Raw genomic sequence first — 18,819 nt, 5'->3', positions numbered from 1 at the left:
GAAGACTATAGGGGGTTCCCGGAAAAGAATCTACACCAAGAAATGTATGAGTGTTCCGCTACACTTTCTTGATTTAATTCGTTCCTACAAATCCTTTCAACTTTTTGTAACACTAATGTTACTCAGTTTTCCTCTTTTAAAGGCAAAAAACTCCAGGTTCGTGCTACTCCTTTGTGAGTTCACGTCAGTTTCAAACGCACCACAGACACTCTACAAACCAGATACTGTATCGCCACATTCTCCTCTTACCAGCCATGTACGTAGTAGTGTGGAGTACAGCGGCAATACGCAGGCGTGCTTTAGTGATCTCGACTACAATAGAGCACTACAGGCATGTGTCTCACTTATATAGTCTTCACTTGGATACAGTGTGCATGTGACAGATCAAAGCGTGAAGAAGAATAAACACAGTTCAGCACAAGTTGCCAAAGGTGACCGACACTACCTAGCCTTATAACACATTGGCCTCCATGGCTTGTATGTCCGTATGGAACTAGCATGGATGCAGAGATGTTTTACAGTGCACACAGGATCTTTTATTTTAATCTACACTTATCACCAAGTTGTTGTCATGTCCTAGTTCATGAACCACGGGCAACGTATGAGTGGCCAAGTAAGTGGTCCTGACAATAGGGATAGGAGTTACTTTAGAATAACGCTGGGCATCTCGGACATATTCTGAGTCGTGGTCACCTTTGTGCTCAGACGGCAAAGACTACCAAACCCACCGGTTAGTCCCTCAACCGTTAGGGGTAAAACTCAATGGGACCCGGGGCAAGTAAGGCTAGCAACCTGCTTCCCTCGTACTTTAAATATGATGCTGGCAGCAATCAGAGCAAAATGCCTGTAATTGACAAACCAGGGACTCCTAAGATACGACTCGTCAAACGAATGGTAACGAGATGGGGAGCTATTAATATCAATGGGGGCTACTCTGGGAAGAAGGTGGAGCTGGCAGAGGCTAAGATGGGGTTGGACGTTTTAGCTATTAGTGACATTCGGGTAAGGGGTGAGAAAGAAGAGGAAGTGGGAGAATACAAGGCCTACCTGTCAGGAGTCAAAGCAGGAATAGCACAATGGGGTGTAGGGCTTTACATCAGGAAAGAAATGGCACCCAGCGTAGTTGCAATGAGGTATGTAAACGAACGACTGATGTGGATAGCTTTGACAGTGTCTAGCAAGAAAATTAGGATTGTGTCAGTATATTCGCATTGTGAAGGTACAGATCAAGATAAGATGGATAGTTTTTATGGCGCACTCAGTGATGTAGTTGTTAGAGTAATGGACAAGGACAGTGTTCTGCTCATAGGTGATTTTAATGCCCGGATTGGAAATCGAACAGAAGGGTATGAAAAGGTTATGGGTAAATTTGGAGAGGATATGGAGGCCAATCGGAACGGCAAAAACTCTTGGATTTCTTTGCCAGTATGGGCTTAGTAATCAAAAACTCCTTTGTTAAACTTAAGAACATTCATCGGTATACTCGGGCAGGCAGGGGAACCAGATCTTTGACTATATAATAACAGACCAGGAATTCAGGAAGGCTGTGAGGGACACACGTGTATTCAAGGGATCCTTTGATGACACTAATCACTATTTAATCTGCTGTGAAATTGGTATTGTGAGGCCGAAAGTGCAGGAGGTCAGGTCCATATGTAGGAGGATAAGAGTAGAGAAACTTCAGAATAGGGAAGGAATTTTATGAGGGGGACAATGCTCCAGACTGAACGCTGAGAGACATAATCACTCTTAAATGATGATGATGATGATTAGCGCCAAGTTGTGATGTAGCTAAGCACGATGTTTCCTTTGTGGCAGGGGCTACGTGCTTGTTTGGTAACAATCAGCGGCTGTTTATCTGTACTAAATTGAGCGAAGCTGACCCATGTAGGTACCTAGTGATAGGTAACAACTACTGCTGGTTCGGATTTCATACGCCAACACCACGGGGTGGGCTGAGGCGGTCGACATAGTTCATGTAGCGACATTGTTTGGAATGGATTTTCGGACCCACATCTCATGCGACGATTGCCAAATGCAGGAACTGCAGACCACTCACGACATGGCCGTATTGCACTCAACCTGCACATGTTTGACATGCCTGGGCACACCTGAACTCGGGTGCTGGGTCAATGAGGGACGATCACTGCAAGACAGCCCACATACCGGCAGTCTATTCATCCCTTGCCACCTTTATGAGTGTCTGCCCGCCTGCAGGTAAGAGAGCTAGAAAGATCTGGTGTAGATGTTATGCACCAACCAACATGAACTACGAGGGTCACTCCAAAAGAAATGCAGACTATTTCTTTTAAATCCATTTTTATTCTACATGTTTGAAAGTTTTACAGTGTGTAGATACATGCTTTAGTAACAATATTTTCGTTTCTCCACATAATTTCCATCGTTCTCAACTGCCTTACCCCATCTTGGAAACAGCGCTTGCATACCCGCACGGTAAAATTCTGGACCAACCTGTTGGAGCCACTGTTTGGCAACCTGCACAAGCGAGTCATCATCTTCATACCGTATTCCACGAAGAGAGTCTTTCAGTTTCGCAAAGAGGTGATAGTCACATGGAGCCAAGTCAGGACTGTAAGGCGGCTGTTTCAGTGTAGTCCATACACGTTTTGTGATCGCTTCCACGGTTCTTTGACTGACATGTGGCCGTGCATTATCGTGCAACAGCAAAACATCCTGCATTTGCCGATGTGGTCGAACACGACTCAGTCGAGCTTCAAGTTTCTTCAGTGTCGCCACATATGCATCAGAATTGATGGTGGTTCTACTTGGCATGATGTCCACAAGCAAGAGTCCTTCGGAATCGAAAAACACCATAGCTATAACTTTTCGAGCAGAAGGTGTGGTTTGGGTGAATTTCCATGATGCCACTCCATTCATTGCCTCTTCGTCTCTGGTGAAAAGTGATGGAGCCATGTTTCATCACCTGTCACAATTCATCCACGAAATTCATCTCCACCATTCTCCTATTGTGCCAAAAGTTCCCTGCATACCGTTTTTCTTCTTTCTTTGTGAGCCACCATCCTGGAAACCCACCTGGCAAAAACCTTTTTTAACGCCAACACATTTAGTTTTCTGCAAACACTTCCTTCGCCTATCCCAACGTCAGCGTGACAATTCGTTCACCGTGATGCGTCTGTCTGCAGTAACCAATTCGTTAACTCTCTGCACATTGTCTGGAGTGTGTTAATCCTCAATATTGCCGTGCCCGCTTTCATCACGTAACCTGCTTGCCCACCGACTAACTGTACTGCGATCGACAGCAGCGTCTCCATACACCTTTTTCAACCTCTTGTGGATGTTTCCGACTGCCTCGTTTTCACAGCACAGGAATTCTATGACAGCACGTTGCCTCTGACGAACGTCAAGTGTAGCAGTCATCTTGAAGACATGCTGCGACGGCGCCACCCACGGGAACAGGTTGAACTAAGTTTGAAAACGTGGGAAGGATGTATCTACACACTGTAATGTTTACACACATGCAGAATTAAAACTGTAATTTTACAATAATAGCGTGCATTTCTGTTGGAGTGACCCTGGTAGTAGTATCGCCCTTCGTTCAGACGGACGCAGTAGCTGCAGCAACCGTACCTTCTTCTTGTTCCGGACGAGCGCGGCGTCCCTGGTGTCCTGCGCGTTGCCGGGCGCGCGCTGCCCCCACAGCCGGAGCGCCATGCGAGCGTACACGGCGGTGATGACGCAGAGCGGCGTCGCGTACTGCAGCGCCACCAGCAGCAGCCGGTAGGCGAGCATGGCGCGCTCGGAGAGGCGCACGTTGTGGCAGAAGGGCACCGGCGCCGCGGCGCCCTGCACCCGCAGCAGCGAGACGCCCAGCGCCGCCGCCATGGGCGCCGCCAGCAGCGCGCCCACCGCCCAGATGGCGCCCACCACCAGCCGCGCCAGCACCTTGGACGGCCTCCCGCTGCAACACAGCCGTGCCAGCGCCTTCCATACCTCGCTCTCCACACTTGCTGTTTTCTAGAACCTGGGATTTCTACACTGGTTCGGCAAATATAAATTTTGAACACGAGTAAAAAACAGAATTACATAACTGCCAATTGTTTACAGGTACATGTAGGGATTCGCCTCGTTGAAGTGGTCCTGCTTATACAGAATGACTCAGCTGCCCCTACCGCTGGGTTTTATGCAACCCACAATGCCCACAGAGATTTCTCATGTTCTCCCGGTCGATATGTACAGAATATTAGTCCTATAGAAAATGGAACAGGACATTTCAGTAGGAAATTTTTGTTCAGGACATGTTTGCCCTATACAGTTAGTGGACGAAAACGTACAAAAATTATCTTCAAATGTGTTTTTCTTGAACAGCTAAAGCTCTGTGGCCTCCAGCGGAATAGTATCCCAGTACAAAATGTAACTGCCTGAAATTTACAACAAAACATCCTGATCACTTTTCCTGTAGAATTAATACCACATAATGAGTGAGAAAATATCAAAATCTTGCACATGGTATCTGAAGCAGTTGTGGACTGTATATAAGCCAATGGAAAGCGTAGCTGAGTCACCCTGTCTACACAGATGGGACAAAAATTCATCGTGAGGAGTATATTGGTTATGCGTTTCTCTTAACTGCACTACTGGCCATTAAAACTGCTACACCAAGAAGAAATGCAGATGATAAACGGATATTCATTGGACAAATATATTATACTAGAACTGATATGTGATTATATTTTCACGCAATTTGGGTGCATAGATCCTGAGAAATCAGTACCCAAAAGCACCTCCGGCCGTAACAACGGCCTTGATACGGCTGGGCATTGAGTCAAACAGAGCTTGGATGGTCTCTACAGGTACAGCTGCCCATGCAGTTCATCAAGAGTAGTGACTGGCGTATTGTGACTAGCCAGTTCAAAATGGTTCAAATGGATCTGAGCACTATGCCACATAACTTCTGCGGTCATCAATCCCCTAGAACCTAGAACTACTTAAACCTAACCACCTTAGGACATCACACACACCCATGTCCTGAGGAGCCAGTTGCTCGGCCACCATTGACCAGACGTTTTCAATTGGTGAGAAATCTGGAGAATGTGCTGGCCAGTGCAGCAGTCGAACATTTTCTGTATCCAGAAAGGCCCGTACAAGACCTGCAACATGCGGTCGTGCATTATCCTGCTGAAATGTAGGGTTTCGCAGGGACCGAATGAAGGGTAGAGCAACGAGTCCTAACACATCTGGCATGTAACGTCCACTGTTCAAAGTGCCGTCAGTGCGAACAAGAGGTGACCGAGACGTGTAACCAATGGCACCCCATACCACCACGCCGGGTGATACGCCAGTATGGCGATGATGAATACACGCTTCCAATGTGCGTTCACCGCGATGTCGCCAAAAACGGATGCGACCATCATGATGCTGTAAACAGAACCTGGATTCATCCGAAAAAATGACGTTTTGCCATTCGTGCACCCAGGTTCGTCGTTGAGTACACCATCGCAGTCGCTCCTGTCTGTGATGCAGCGTCAAGGGTAACTGCAGCCATGGTATCCGAGCTGATAGTCCATGCTGCTGCACACGTCGTCGAACTGTTGGTGCAGATGGTTGTTGTCTTGCAAACGTCCCCATCTGTTGACTCAGGGATCCAGACGTGGCTGCACGATCCGTTACAGCCATGCGGATAAGATGCCTGTCATCTCGACTGCTAGTAATACGAAGCCGTTGGGATCCAGCATGGCGTTCCGTCTTACCCCCCTAAACCCACCGATTCCATATTCTGCTAACAGTCATTGGATCTCGACCAACGCGAGCAGCAATGTCGCGATACGATAAACCGCAATCGCGATAGGTAACAATCTGACCTTTATCAACGTCGAAAACGTGATGGTACGCATTTCTCCTCCTTACACGAGGCATCACAACAACGTTTCAACAGGCAACGCCGGTCAACTGTTGTGTGTGTATGAGAAATCGGTTGGAAACTTTCGTCATGTCAGCACGTTGTAGGTGTCGCCACCGGCGCCAAACTTGTGTGAATGATCTGAAAAGCTAATCATCTGCATATCACAGTATTTTCTTCCTGTCGGCAAAATTTCGTGTCTGTAGCACGTCATCTTCATGGTGTACCAATTTTAATGGTCAGTAGTGTAGTTTTACTTTTGATCTTGACTAAAAATCAGAATCAGATAACTGGCTTTTGTTTACAGGTACATGTGTGGATTCGCCTCGCTGAAGTGGCCCTGCTTATACAGGGTGAGCAGCTGCCTCTACCGCTGGGTTTTATGCGACCCGCAATCTCGGTCGATACGTACAGACTTTTAGTCGTATAGAAAATGGAACTGGACATTTCAGTAGGAAATTTAAGTTTTGTGAGGGACGCGTTGTCCCTACAGCCCGTAGTTTTAAAGTTAGTGAAGGAAAACGTACAAAAATGATCTTCTAATGTGTTTTTCTTGAAGGGTCTGTGGCCTCCAGCGGAATAGTACCCATGTGCAAAATTGAACTGCATTAAATTTACTACAAAACTCCTGTTCACTTTTTCTTTAGAATTAATAGCACATATTGAGTGAGAAAATATGAAAATCTTGCACATGGTGTCTGAAGGAGTTTTGGACTATCGGCACTATCGTTGGCCCGCTAGATGGCGCTGCCATAAATCAAACGGATATCAACTGCGTTTTTTTTAAAGTAGGAACCTCCATTTTTATTACATATTCGTGTAGTAAGTAAAGAAGTATGAATGTTATAGTTGGACCACTTTTTCCGCTTTGTGATGGATGGCGCTGTAATAGTCACAAACATATGGCTCACAATTTTAGACGAACAGTTGGTAACAGGTAGGTTTTTTAGATTAAAATACAGAAAGTAGGTACGTTTGAACATTTTATTTCGGTTGCTGCAATGTGATACATGTACCTTTGTGAACTTACCATTTCTGAGAACGCTTGCTGTTACAGCGTGATTACCTGTACATACCACATTAATACAATAAATGCTCAAAACGATGTCTGTCAACCTCAATGCATTTGGTAATACGTGTAACGACACTCCTCTCAACAGCGAGTAGTTCGCCTTCCGTAATGTTCGCACATGCATTGACAATGCGCTGACGCATGTTGTCTGGCGTTGTCGGTGGATCACGATAGCAAATATCCTTCAACTTTCCCCACAGAAAGAAATCCGGGGACGTCAGATCAGGTGAACGTGCGGGCCGTGGTATGGTGCTTCGACGACCAATCCACCTGTCATGAAATATGCTATGTGGCGGACATCCATCATGTTGGAAGTACATCGCCATTCTGTCATGCAGTGAAACATCTTGTAGTAACATCGGAAGAACATTACGTAGGAAATCAGCATAAATTATACCATTTAGATTGCCATCGATAAAATGGGGACCATTTATCCTTCCTCCCATAATGCCGCACCATACATTAACCCCCCAATGTCGCTGATGTTCCACTTTTTGGAGCCATCGTGGGATTTTATGTTGCCGAATAGTGCATATTATGCCGGTTTACGTTACCGCTGTTGGTGAATGACGCTTCGTCGCTAAATAGAACGCGTGCAAAAAATATGTCATCGTCCTGTAACTTTTCTTGTGCCCAGTGGCAGAACTGTATACGATGTTCAAAGTCGTCGGCATGCAATTCGTGGTGCACAGAAATATGGTACGGGTGCAATCGATCTTGGTGTAGCATTCTCAGCACCAACGTTTTTGAGATTCCCAATTCTCGCGCAAATTGTCTGCTACTGATGTGCGTATTAGCCGTCGCTGCAGCTAAAACACCTACTTGGGCATCATAATTTGTTACAGGTCGTGGTTGACGTTTCACATGTGGCTGAACACTTCCTGTTTCCTTAAATAACGTAAATATCCGGCGAACGATCCGGACACTTGGATGATGTCGTCCAGGATACCGAGCAGCATTCATAGCACAGGCCCGTTGGGCATTTTGATCACAATAGCCATACATCAACACGATATCGACCTTTTCCGCAATTGGTAGACGGTCCATTTTAACACGGGTAATGTATCACGAAGCAAATACTGTCCGCACTGGCGGAATGTTACGTGATACCACGTACTTTTACGTTTGTGACTATTACAGCGCCATCTATCAAAAGCGAAAAAAGTGGTCCAACTATAACATTCATACTTCTTTACGTACTATACGAATATGTAATAAAAATGGAGGTTCCTACTTAAAAAAAACCGCAGTTGATATCCGTTTGACCTACGCCAGCGCCATCTAGCGGGACATCCATAGCGCCATCTGGTTTCCTCCTTCAAGCTAGACTAGTTTCGTTCTTTGTAGTTTTTTCGTTTGATGATTATTTCGTGTGATATTTGGCCCGGTCACTATCAGTGGACCACCCTGAATAGCCCAATGGAAAGGCTAGCTGAATCACCCTGTCTACATAGATGGGTCAAAAATTCTTCGAGAAGAGTACACTGGTTATGCGTTTCTGTTAACTGCGATCCATGTCAGTAAAGCCTTCGAACAACCCAAGAAGGCTTCAGCTTCAAAAGTGCAGAAAGTCTCAAGTATCAAAGATTTTGACCGTTTCGCACGCATGGAATGTCATTAAAAATGTTGAACATCGAGGATGAGACCAGACAACAAACAGTTCTATACAAGATATCCTACTGGAATATGTTCGCAGTACATAAAAAGGGCAGATAATCCATCTGCTGTGGGTGCATTACTACAATGAGAAAGCGACCATATTAGCAAAACAACCTGAATCTTTAGTAATTTTCCTCGATTTGATATTGCCACATACAGACTACTTATGTAAGGTCAACAGTCAAAGAAAACATTAGTGGCAAGAGATGTGGAGTATGTCACAATAAACGAAAGGTGGATGTAACGATGTATTGCGAGGGCGTGCTGAAAAGTTATCCCTAAGAATTTTGTGGTAATTCTTGAAGCTCTCCAAATAAAAGGTACGTTATTATCACTCTACATCGCTATTCTTGGCGTCTACGTATTTGCAGTCGTCTGCCGCTAGATAGCTCGGAATAATAGCGTGTAACATGGTAGTGTGTACCATAATTATGTCGGTGTCTGAGAGACAGCTTGCTTTAATCGATTTTGAATTCGAAGAATTCGTCCGCACGTGGAACACCCCCTTCTTCAGCATGACAATGCCAGAGTGCACATGAATACTGCGACATCTGCAACAATCCGGCCTCTGGTGTTCACTGTCACCGATCATCCTCCATACAGTTCCGAATTGGCCTCATCCGATTTTCATCCGTTTCAAGAATTTAAAGAACACGTTCAAGGACTTCACTTAGATGACAATGAAGGAGGTCAAGCAGAGGACAAGTTGATACTTCGTCAAGAAAGTCAAACATTTTACAGTAACGGTATCACCAAACTCGTCTGTCATTGTGTGAAACTTGTTCATCGACAGGGTGACTAAATTGAGAAGTAAATATGTGGACATCAAGAATAAAGGTGTAGAATGTTATTAACTTTTGTTTTATTAAAAGAAAATTAAGGATTTTCACATAAAAATTCTTAGGCATCATTTTTCAGCATGCCCCACTACAACTTCAAATTCCTACAAGACTGCGATTAATGGCGACACTTGTTCCGACCAACGATTTCTGATAACATTAAACTCCACGTTAACCACTCTTGTTTTCCTGTTCATGTACATGGAATAAAAATTTACAGTTCTCCTCCATATCAGTGTGATTCTATGTTAGACGTTGATCTAAACTAAATCTTTTTCTTGTGTCCTGTGAAAGACTACAATTTTTAAGACATATATGAGCATGGGATACTACCTCCATCAGCTAGCTTCATCTACTTTCTTTCCTACTAACATCTGCCTTTATAAAACGGTTGTTAATTTGCTTAATGGTATGAAGAAAATGTATAGTTCTTAACAATATTCATATTGTCATTATTATGGATCACTTATGATAAAATTTTAAAAATACTTTGTACTGATGCATTAACCAGCTTTGGAGTCTATGCGCATGGTACGTGAACATAAAGGCTTAATATTCAGGCATGCGGAATTGTGCCCAACACTATTATATTTATGTTGTAAGAGAGACACCTGGAATCAAAACCCTCCTCATGAAGTGTGCTTGAGAGGAGTACAGGAACCACAAGGCCTTCCAATTGCACACTAAAGAGAATGGACAAGCAAGGGAAAACATAGCTGCAAGTACCTCCCTGGCGAACACAGTATCAAGATACTCGAACGTAATTCCAACATAAGATCTCAAGTATGTGATATTTATCCTTTTCTTCTGCTCTACCATTGACTGCTTTGCCTGATCATTTATCTGTATATTTCTTTTTTGTAGGGTAGTGACAATCTACTGCCTCTAAAAAATAATATTTGTCAAATTGACATAAACTGTTAATATAATCGTTTGTCGACACATTACCTAGAGATCAGCTGTAGTACGAGATATACAGTGAGTGGGCAAAAACACGGAAAGAGCAAAAAGAAAACACATTACCATCCCTTCAAAACGGCTTCCAGAAGTCTGGGATTCGATAAATATGGTAATGGTATAGTTTTCGTGGGAACCTTATACATTGTCCAATCACATTAATGTGAACACCTATCAAAAATCTGAATAACCACCTCTTGTATTGTGGATGTCCAGGAAGAGAGTCACTGAGCTTTTGGAAGGTACTGACAGGCATTTGAAGCCATGCCGACTTCAAAGGCATGGCTGCACTAGATATCTCGGTTAGGGATCCATGGCACAAACTGTCCGATCTTGGTGGCCCGACAGATTATCATTATGGCTTTTAATCAGGGAAGTTCGGTAGTAACGAGAGTATAGTAAACTCATGCTGCTGCTCTTTCAACGATGTACGTACAATTTGAGCTGTGTATCATGTTGCATTGTCCTGCTGGTACAGTGCATAAGAAATTTACTACAAAACTTCCTGTTCACTTTTCCTGTGGATTTAATAGTACATAATAAGTGGGAATATGAAAATGGTGTCTGAAGGAGTTGTGGACTGTGTATATCCCAATGTAGGGGTTGACATGGCCCCAAGAACAGATGCATTCTGTCGTTGGTCCATAGTGCCTTCCAGAATGACAAGATCACCGAGGAAAAGCCATGAAAACATTTCCCAGAACGCTACATTCTCTAGCCTGAACCCTCCTAACACTTGTCGCAATGTTGCAGACGTTTCATGCAGTACTCGCCAAAGGCTCTCTCTCTTCCTAAAAGGCCACCTGTCCTCACTAAGTGGACGTCCAGTTGCGGTATCGGCAAACATCTTCATCGGTGACAAACGGAAGACAGTACAGAGCATGAACCAGGTATTTACTACAGAGGAGCATATGCAACATCATTCACTGAATAGTCATTGAGGAAAAACTGTTGATAGCCCCTTCATTCATGTGGGCGATCAGCTGATGAACAGTTGCACTTCTGTTGGCTCATATCTCTGCAGACGTCGTCCAAAGTGTCATTTTTGGCCCATGGTGCACTAGCCTGAGAGCTGGGTTTGGATAGCGCCAGCCAAAGTATATTTTAGCCACAGCGGCATGAAAACAGTTTACAAACGCAGCCACTCATTAAATTCTTTCATACATGGTGCAGAATCCAATAATAGTGCTCATTTGAAAGCCTGATGAATGACACTGTCTCTGCATTATGACAACTGCACTGTTTGGCACATCCTCTTTTTTATACCCACCACTGCTAGTACTGCCACCTGGCATCTGTGAGTTATTATTGCACATTGTCACTGAACATATCAGGTGATCACAATAATGTGAGCCGGCCGAAGTGGCCGTGCGGTTAAAGGCGCTGCAGTCTGGAACCACAAGACCGCTACGGTCGCAGGTTCGAATCCTGCCTCGGGCATGGATGTTTGTGATGTCCTTAGGTTAGTTAGGTTTAGCTAGTTCTAAGTTCTAGGGGACTAATGACCTCAGCAGTTGAGTCCCATAGTGCTCAGAGCCATTTTGAACCACAATAATGTGACTGGACCATGTACCAACCAGTCTTCTTGCAAAACTAAGGCAAGACAAAGTATAGATAATGAACGTGCGTAGCTGCCACATATATCTGTCCAAGGTACACCATAAAGGCTCAATAGTATTGAGGTCTACTGACTGTAGTGACGAGAGGAGTTCCAACAGTTCACCTTGTTCCCCGAAAAACTAGTATGGGAATATGCAAGCTGTATATGCAGAGGCCCTGTCATGTGCAACAGAGAATCACCATTTCGTAAAAAATATAGTATCATAGCATGTGCCTGATCAGGCAAAATGGTCACATATCTTTAATCGTAGACAGTAATGTGATAATGCGAACTACCCATGATACTCATGGAATACCATGATAGGTAGGGCTGCTCAAGCTATCAAACCAAAAACTTTCTTTGCTCCATACTGCAGGTTTAATGGCTTCAGAAACCAGTTTTACTGTTATGGACATTGGCATCACTGACGAGTGGTTTTGTAATTAGAAATCACACAGTACTTCCCAGCATCTGGAGCTGGTTTTGTGTTGTTTTGGTGCTGACTGGGTTTGTTAGTGTGAGATTCAGTTCAGCAGAGACTTTTCGTAAAAAGTTTGTGACGATCAATCAACACCCACTTCCATCTGTGTTGTGAGTTTTTATCATCCACTTTCTCTGCATGTGAGCAGTGGAGGCAGAAGAGTGTGAGCACAGTCTGCATTGTTGCCAAACTTATTCAAGATGGCGAGCAGTAGATGTGGCAATGTCGCACAGATGAATTCACTAGATGATATTGTGGGTGTCCTCCTCTCCCCTTCCCCAACCATTCCTCCACCCATCCCAGCTCCCCATCTCAACCCCACCCCTACACCCCTGCCCTATCCCCTTCCCCATCTGGCAACGTCTTTGCTGAGCTGTTGTGAGGAAGGATCTCTTCATCAATTTTTTACGGTGTGCAGGTGTTATCCTGCTAGGATAATTTTCTAATACCATCCCAAACTGGTGGGAAAAGGTCAAGAAGCTGCAAGTATTACCCTGTCCAGCAACATGTACTAATAAATTGTATTTATACTGCTATAGACCACCAATCTAAAGAAAATCGTGATCATAGCTACAGATCCAACAACATATGACAAATGTAACAAAATCTTCGATCAGAATGTTTTGCAGAAAAGGGACGAAAAACATCGGCTATAAACATCTAAACAGTATTGCGAAAAAGGATAGCAAAAGCATCGCCTAAGCACCACCTATTAAGATCTTGAAGACAGTATATCAACACAGCTAACGTGCACCTCAAAAGAAGTCTGTAATAACACTTGCACCATCAGGTAACAGCTCCAAGCAGATGCAGGATGCTAGAAGAAACTGTTAGTGCAGGCCGCCAAGCGCCACGAACGCTGACAACTCCGGGAACGCGAAAGCTGCAGCACTGAGCGCTGGAAACGCGTATTCCCACACATCCACTTCCTGTGACAGTACTACTGTAGCACAGCAGGCCGAGGAACTAACTCGGCCTGAGCTTTGCGTCCGAGACCGCGCGCTCCCGTTATCTGGCAGGGGGCTGAGAACTAACATGCTTGCAGGCTAGACTGTACCTGCAAATTTCATATCTATTGTTTCTAGCGGTCCGGGCTTTCCGCTCTGCCCAAGGGCCGCTGTAATCCTTTATAAACCTGCACTGGCTGTGGCTTGCATTGTTGTTGACTGTCAGCTCTAGCGCCTCTCCACACATATGTACTGCTTCCAGTCTCTCTCAGAAAGAACTGCAAACGTATATCTCAGAACGGAACGAGTGATGGTCTCTGGCTTGTAGAAACCTGTACTGTTTTTTTTTATCGTGTCAGAAGCAAACTAAAAAAAAACAATATTAGATACATTACTACATACAAACATACATTATGGTTTATAAATTAAACTAGTCAAGAATAAAATAAATGATTAGACACAGATTGTGTTGTCAAATATAAGGTAATTTTAATCTATAAAGTGGATGCCCAAAAATTTGCAACGTCCAGTGCACTTTGTGTAGCGTTCACGAGGTCCTCCATGGTGCACACAGTTGGAGGTAATGTGCATTGTAGTAGATGTGTTGATGTCTGCACGGCAGCTTCGCAGTCACACTGGAGAGAGTCCACCTGGTAGCCCCACCTCTCCAGATTGCTCTTGGATCTTGTGACAGAAGAACACAGGCGGTTGAGTGATTTCCATGTGGACCATTTCTCTGTGTGGCCTGGGGGAAGAACATCTTGCGGGATCAGCCACTCCACCAGATGCTGGCATCTGACCTGCAATCTCTTCTCCCAGTGTTGATGTGGAGTGTCAGCGAGTGGTTCTGTACTGTGAAGGAAGCTCTTTCTAGACACAATTCTTTGCTGTGCCGCTTGGTGGCCATGTAGTGGATGGGCTTCGGATGTTAATGCCTTCTTCATTTCACTCCGTGCTGCTGTATCTCTTCGGATGTCCGGGGGGGGGGGGGGTCTATGCCGGATAAGCAGTACAGTTTTTCCACAGGTGTGGCTCTTAGACAACCCGTAGTGATACGACATGTCTCATTCAGAGCAACATCAACTTTCCAACTGTACTGGGTGGAAAGTAAGGACTGGCGAACAGCCGGGTAACTTAAATGTCGGCGATCACCAGAGACACCGAAACAGGAACGATGCGTTTCGTTTCTCCGCACGTGTACACATGCACACACACACACACACACACACACACACACATACACACACACACACACACACTAGCGAGTGCTTCAAACATGGTCCTTAGACTTGTAAAAGCTGTTCTAATCTTCTCTGACGGTTGGGCAAACACCTGCATGCTTAAGTCACAGTGACTGCCGCGACAGGTATGAAATACCGGATGCTTTTTCTGTGGAGTTGCTTCAAAGACATTCCAAAACCATCCAGAAACATTTCGACGCTGAGGCAGACACGGACTTTCTGTACACTACTGCCCCATCTAAAATGTACCAGGGGATTTGTGCTAGCACGAGCTCTCTTTATGTAGGACATCCGGTATGTAGCGGGTGCGACAAAGGCGTTCCTAGTATGACTGTTTAGCATCATATTTCCTTTCATCAATCTTTGAACAGTGGTCCTGAAGGATGTGAACAATATGTGACATCCTTTTTATTTTCTTCACGGCGTTTTTAGTTGCTTACGTAGCTGCTATGTCTACCCTCTACCCCTGGTCTAGGGGTAGCGTATTTGATTTATAATCAAAACGTCTTTGGTCCCGGGTTCGATCCCCGCCACTGCCTAAATTTTGATAAATAATCAGCATTGGCGGCCGAAGACTTCCGGCATAAGAAGTCAGACTCATTCAGCCAACGGCCTTGTCAAAGAGGGCGGAGGAGCGGATAGAGGTTCAGGGCACTCTCTTGTCCTAGGGGTGGGAAACTGCCCCTAAAGGCGGAAGAATCAGCAATGATCAACGACATGATCATACAGAAGGCAATGGAAACCACTGCGTTAAAGACACGTAACGTGTATCCACAGGACATGTGGCCTGTAATTGAAGAAGTGTCATGATGATCTCTCCATTGGCAAAATATTCCGGAATAGTCCCCCATTCGGATCTCCGGGAGAGGACTGCCAAGAGGGAGGTTACCATGAGAAAAAGATTGAATAATCTACGAAAGGATAACGTTCTACGAGTCGGGGCGTGGAATGTCAGAAGCTTGAACGTGGTAGGTAAACTAGAAAATCTAAAAAGGGAAATGCAAAGGCTCAATCTAGATATAATAGGGGTCAGTGAAGTGAAGTGGAAGGAAGACAAGGATTTCTGGTCAGATGAGTATCGGGTAATATCAACAGCAGCAGAAAATGGTATAACAGGTGTAGGATTCGTTATGAATAGGAAGGTAGGGCAGACGGTGTGTTACTGTGAACAATTCAGTGACAGGGTTGTTCTAATCAGAATCGACAGCAGACCAACACCGACAACGATAGTTCAGGTATACATGCCGACGTCGCAAGCTGAAGACGAACAGATAGAGAAAGTGTATGAGGATATTGAAAGGGTAATGCAGTATGTAAAGAGGGACGAAAATCTAATAGTCATGGGCGACTGGAATGCAGTTGTAGGGGAAGGAGTAGAAGAAAAGGTTACAGGAGAATATGGGCTTGGGACAAGGAATGAAAGAGGAGAAAGACTAATTGAGTTCTGTAACAAGTTTCAGCTAGTAATAGCGAATACCCTGTTCAAGAATCACAAGAGGAGGAGGTATACTTGGAAAAGGCCGGGAGATACGAGAAGATTTCAATTAGATTACATCATGGTCAGACAGAGATTCCGAAATCAGATACTGGATTGTAAGGCGTACCCAGGAGCAGATATAGACTCATATCACAATATAGTAGTGATGAAGAGTAGGCTAAAGTTCAAGACATTAGTCAGGAAGAATCAATACGCAAAGAAGTGGGATACGGAAGCACTAAGGAATGACGAGATACGTTTGAAGTTCTCTAACGCTATAGATACAGCAATAAGGAATAGCGCAGTATGCAGTACAGTTGAAGAGGAATGGACATCTCTAAAAAGGGCCATCACAGAAGTTGGGAAGGGAAACATAGGTACAAAGAAGGTAGCTGCGAATAAACTATGGGTAACAGAAGAAATACTTCAGTTGATTGATGAAAGGAGGAAGTACAAACATTTTCCGGGAAAATCAGGAATACAGAAATATAAATCGCTGAGGAATAAAATAAATAGGAAGTGCAGAGAAGCTAAGACGAAATGGCTGCAGAAAAATGTGAAGACATCGAAAAAGATATGATTGTCGGAAGGACAGACTCAGCATACAGGAAAGTCAAAACAACCTTTGGTGACATTAAAAGCAACGGTGGTACCATTAAGAGTGCAACGGGAATTCCGATGTTAAATGCAGAGGAGACAGCAGATAGGTGGAAAGAATACATTGAAAGCCTGCATGAGGGTGAAGATTTGTCTGATGTGATAGAAGAAGAAACATGAGTCGATTTAGAAGAGATAGGGGATCCAGTATTAGAATCGGAATTTAAAAGAGCTTTGGAGGACTTACGGTCAACTAAGGCAGAAGGGATAGATAACATTCCATCAGAATTTCTAAAATCATTGGGGGAAGTGGCAACAAAATGACTATTCACGTTGGTGTGTAGAATATATGAGTCTGGCGATATATCATCTGACTTTCGGGAAAAGCATCATCCACACAATTCCGAAGACGGCAAGAGCTGACAAGTGCGACAATTATCGCACAATCAGCTTAACAGCTCATGCATCGAAGCTGCTTACAAGAACAATATACAGAAGAATGGAAAGGAAAATTGAGAATGCGCTAGGTGACGATCAGTTTGGCTTTAGGAAAAGTAAAGGGACGAGAGAGGCAATTCTGACGTTACGGCTAATAATGGAAGCAAGGCTAAAGAAAAATCAAGACACTTTCATAGGATTTGTCGACCTGGAAAAAGCGTTCGACAATATAAAATGGTGCAAGCTGTTTGAGATTCTGAAAAAAGTAGGGGTAAGCTATAGGGAGAGACGGGTCAAGCTATAGGGAGAGACGGGTCATATACAATATGTACAACAACCAAGAGGGAATAATAAAAGTGGACGATCAAGAACGAAGTGCTCGTATCCAGAAGGGTGTAAGACAAGGCTGTAGCCTTTCGTCCCTACTCTTCAATTTGTACATCGAGGAAGCAATTATGGAAATAAAAGAAAGGTTCAGGAGTGGAATAAAAATACAAGGTGAAAGGATATCAATGATACCATTCGCTGATGACATTGCTATCCTGAGTGAAAGTGAAGAAGAATTAAATGATCTGCTGAACGGAATGAACAGTCTAATGAGTACACAGTATGGTTTGAGAGTAAATCGGAGAAAGACGAAGGTAATGAGAAGTAGTAGAAATGAGAACAGCGAGAAACTTAACATCAGGATTGATGGTCACGAAGTCAATGAAATTAAGGAATTCTGCTACCTAGGTAGTAAAATAACCAATGATGGACGAAGCAAGGAGGACATCAAAAGTAGTCTCGCTATGGCAAAAAAGGCATTTCTGGCCAAGAGAAGTCTACTAATATCAAATACCGGCCTTAATCTGAGGAAGAAATTTCTGAGGATGTACGTCTGGAGTACAGCATTGTATGGTAGTGAAACATGGACTGTGGGAAAACCGGAACAGAAGAGAATCGAAGCATTTGAGATGTGGTGCTATAGACGAATGTTGAAAATTAGGTGGACTGATGAAGTAAGGAATGAGGAGGTTCTACGCAGAATCGGAGAGGAAAGGAATATGTGGAAAACACTGATAAGGAGAAGGGACAGGATGATAGGACATCTGCTAAGACATGAGGGAATGACTTCCATGGTACTACAGGGAGCTGTAGAGGGCAAAAACTGTAGAGGAAGACAGAGATTGGAAAACGTCAAGCAAATATCTGATAACGTAGGTTGCAAGTGCTACTCTGAGACGAAGAGGTTAGCAGAGGAAAGGAATTCGTGGCGGGCCGCATCAAACCAGTCAGTAGACTGATGACCAAAAAAAAAATTATCGTTGCTGCTACAATGTAGCTTTTTAAACACCCTTGCCTAATCTTCTTCTTCTTCTTCATCTTCTTCATCGTCGTCGCCTTCCTCTTCTTTAGTGAATTCTACGTAGCGTTCATAACTTGGTTTAAACTCATCCAAAACTAATGATAATTTTACCACGAAACTGCAGTTCCTGCATTTAGTTGACCTACACAAATATCCTGTCTTTCCTTTGCTTTATCATCTAAAATTCGATGTGCAGCATGACGTCCTGGGAGGTTTTTATTTGCCTTGTATGTAATATCATGCCCCATAAATGCCTCATCAAGCGAATGTACCTACCTGTTTTGA

The 18,819-nt window shown here is 44.1% G+C and overlaps 1 protein-coding gene across 1 annotated transcript in view; it reads right to left on the bottom strand.

Moving 5' to 3' along the window:
• LOC126204225 (neuromedin-K receptor-like) overlaps nt 1-18,819 on the bottom strand; it is a 188,688-nt gene that overhangs the window by 75,753 nt on the left and 94,116 nt on the right. The window contains exon 3 of the mRNA XM_049938622.1: nt 3,610-3,940. Coding sequence (XP_049794579.1) covers nt 3,610-3,940 — 331 coding nt within the window. The remainder of the gene's footprint in view (nt 1-3,609; nt 3,941-18,819) is intronic.

This window comes from Schistocerca nitens, chromosome 9 (assembly GCF_023898315.1).
Source record: "Schistocerca nitens isolate TAMUIC-IGC-003100 chromosome 9, iqSchNite1.1, whole genome shotgun sequence".
NCBI lineage: Eukaryota > Metazoa > Arthropoda > Insecta > Orthoptera > Acrididae > Schistocerca > Schistocerca nitens.
This window is presented reverse-complemented; position numbering and strand designations above follow the sequence as displayed.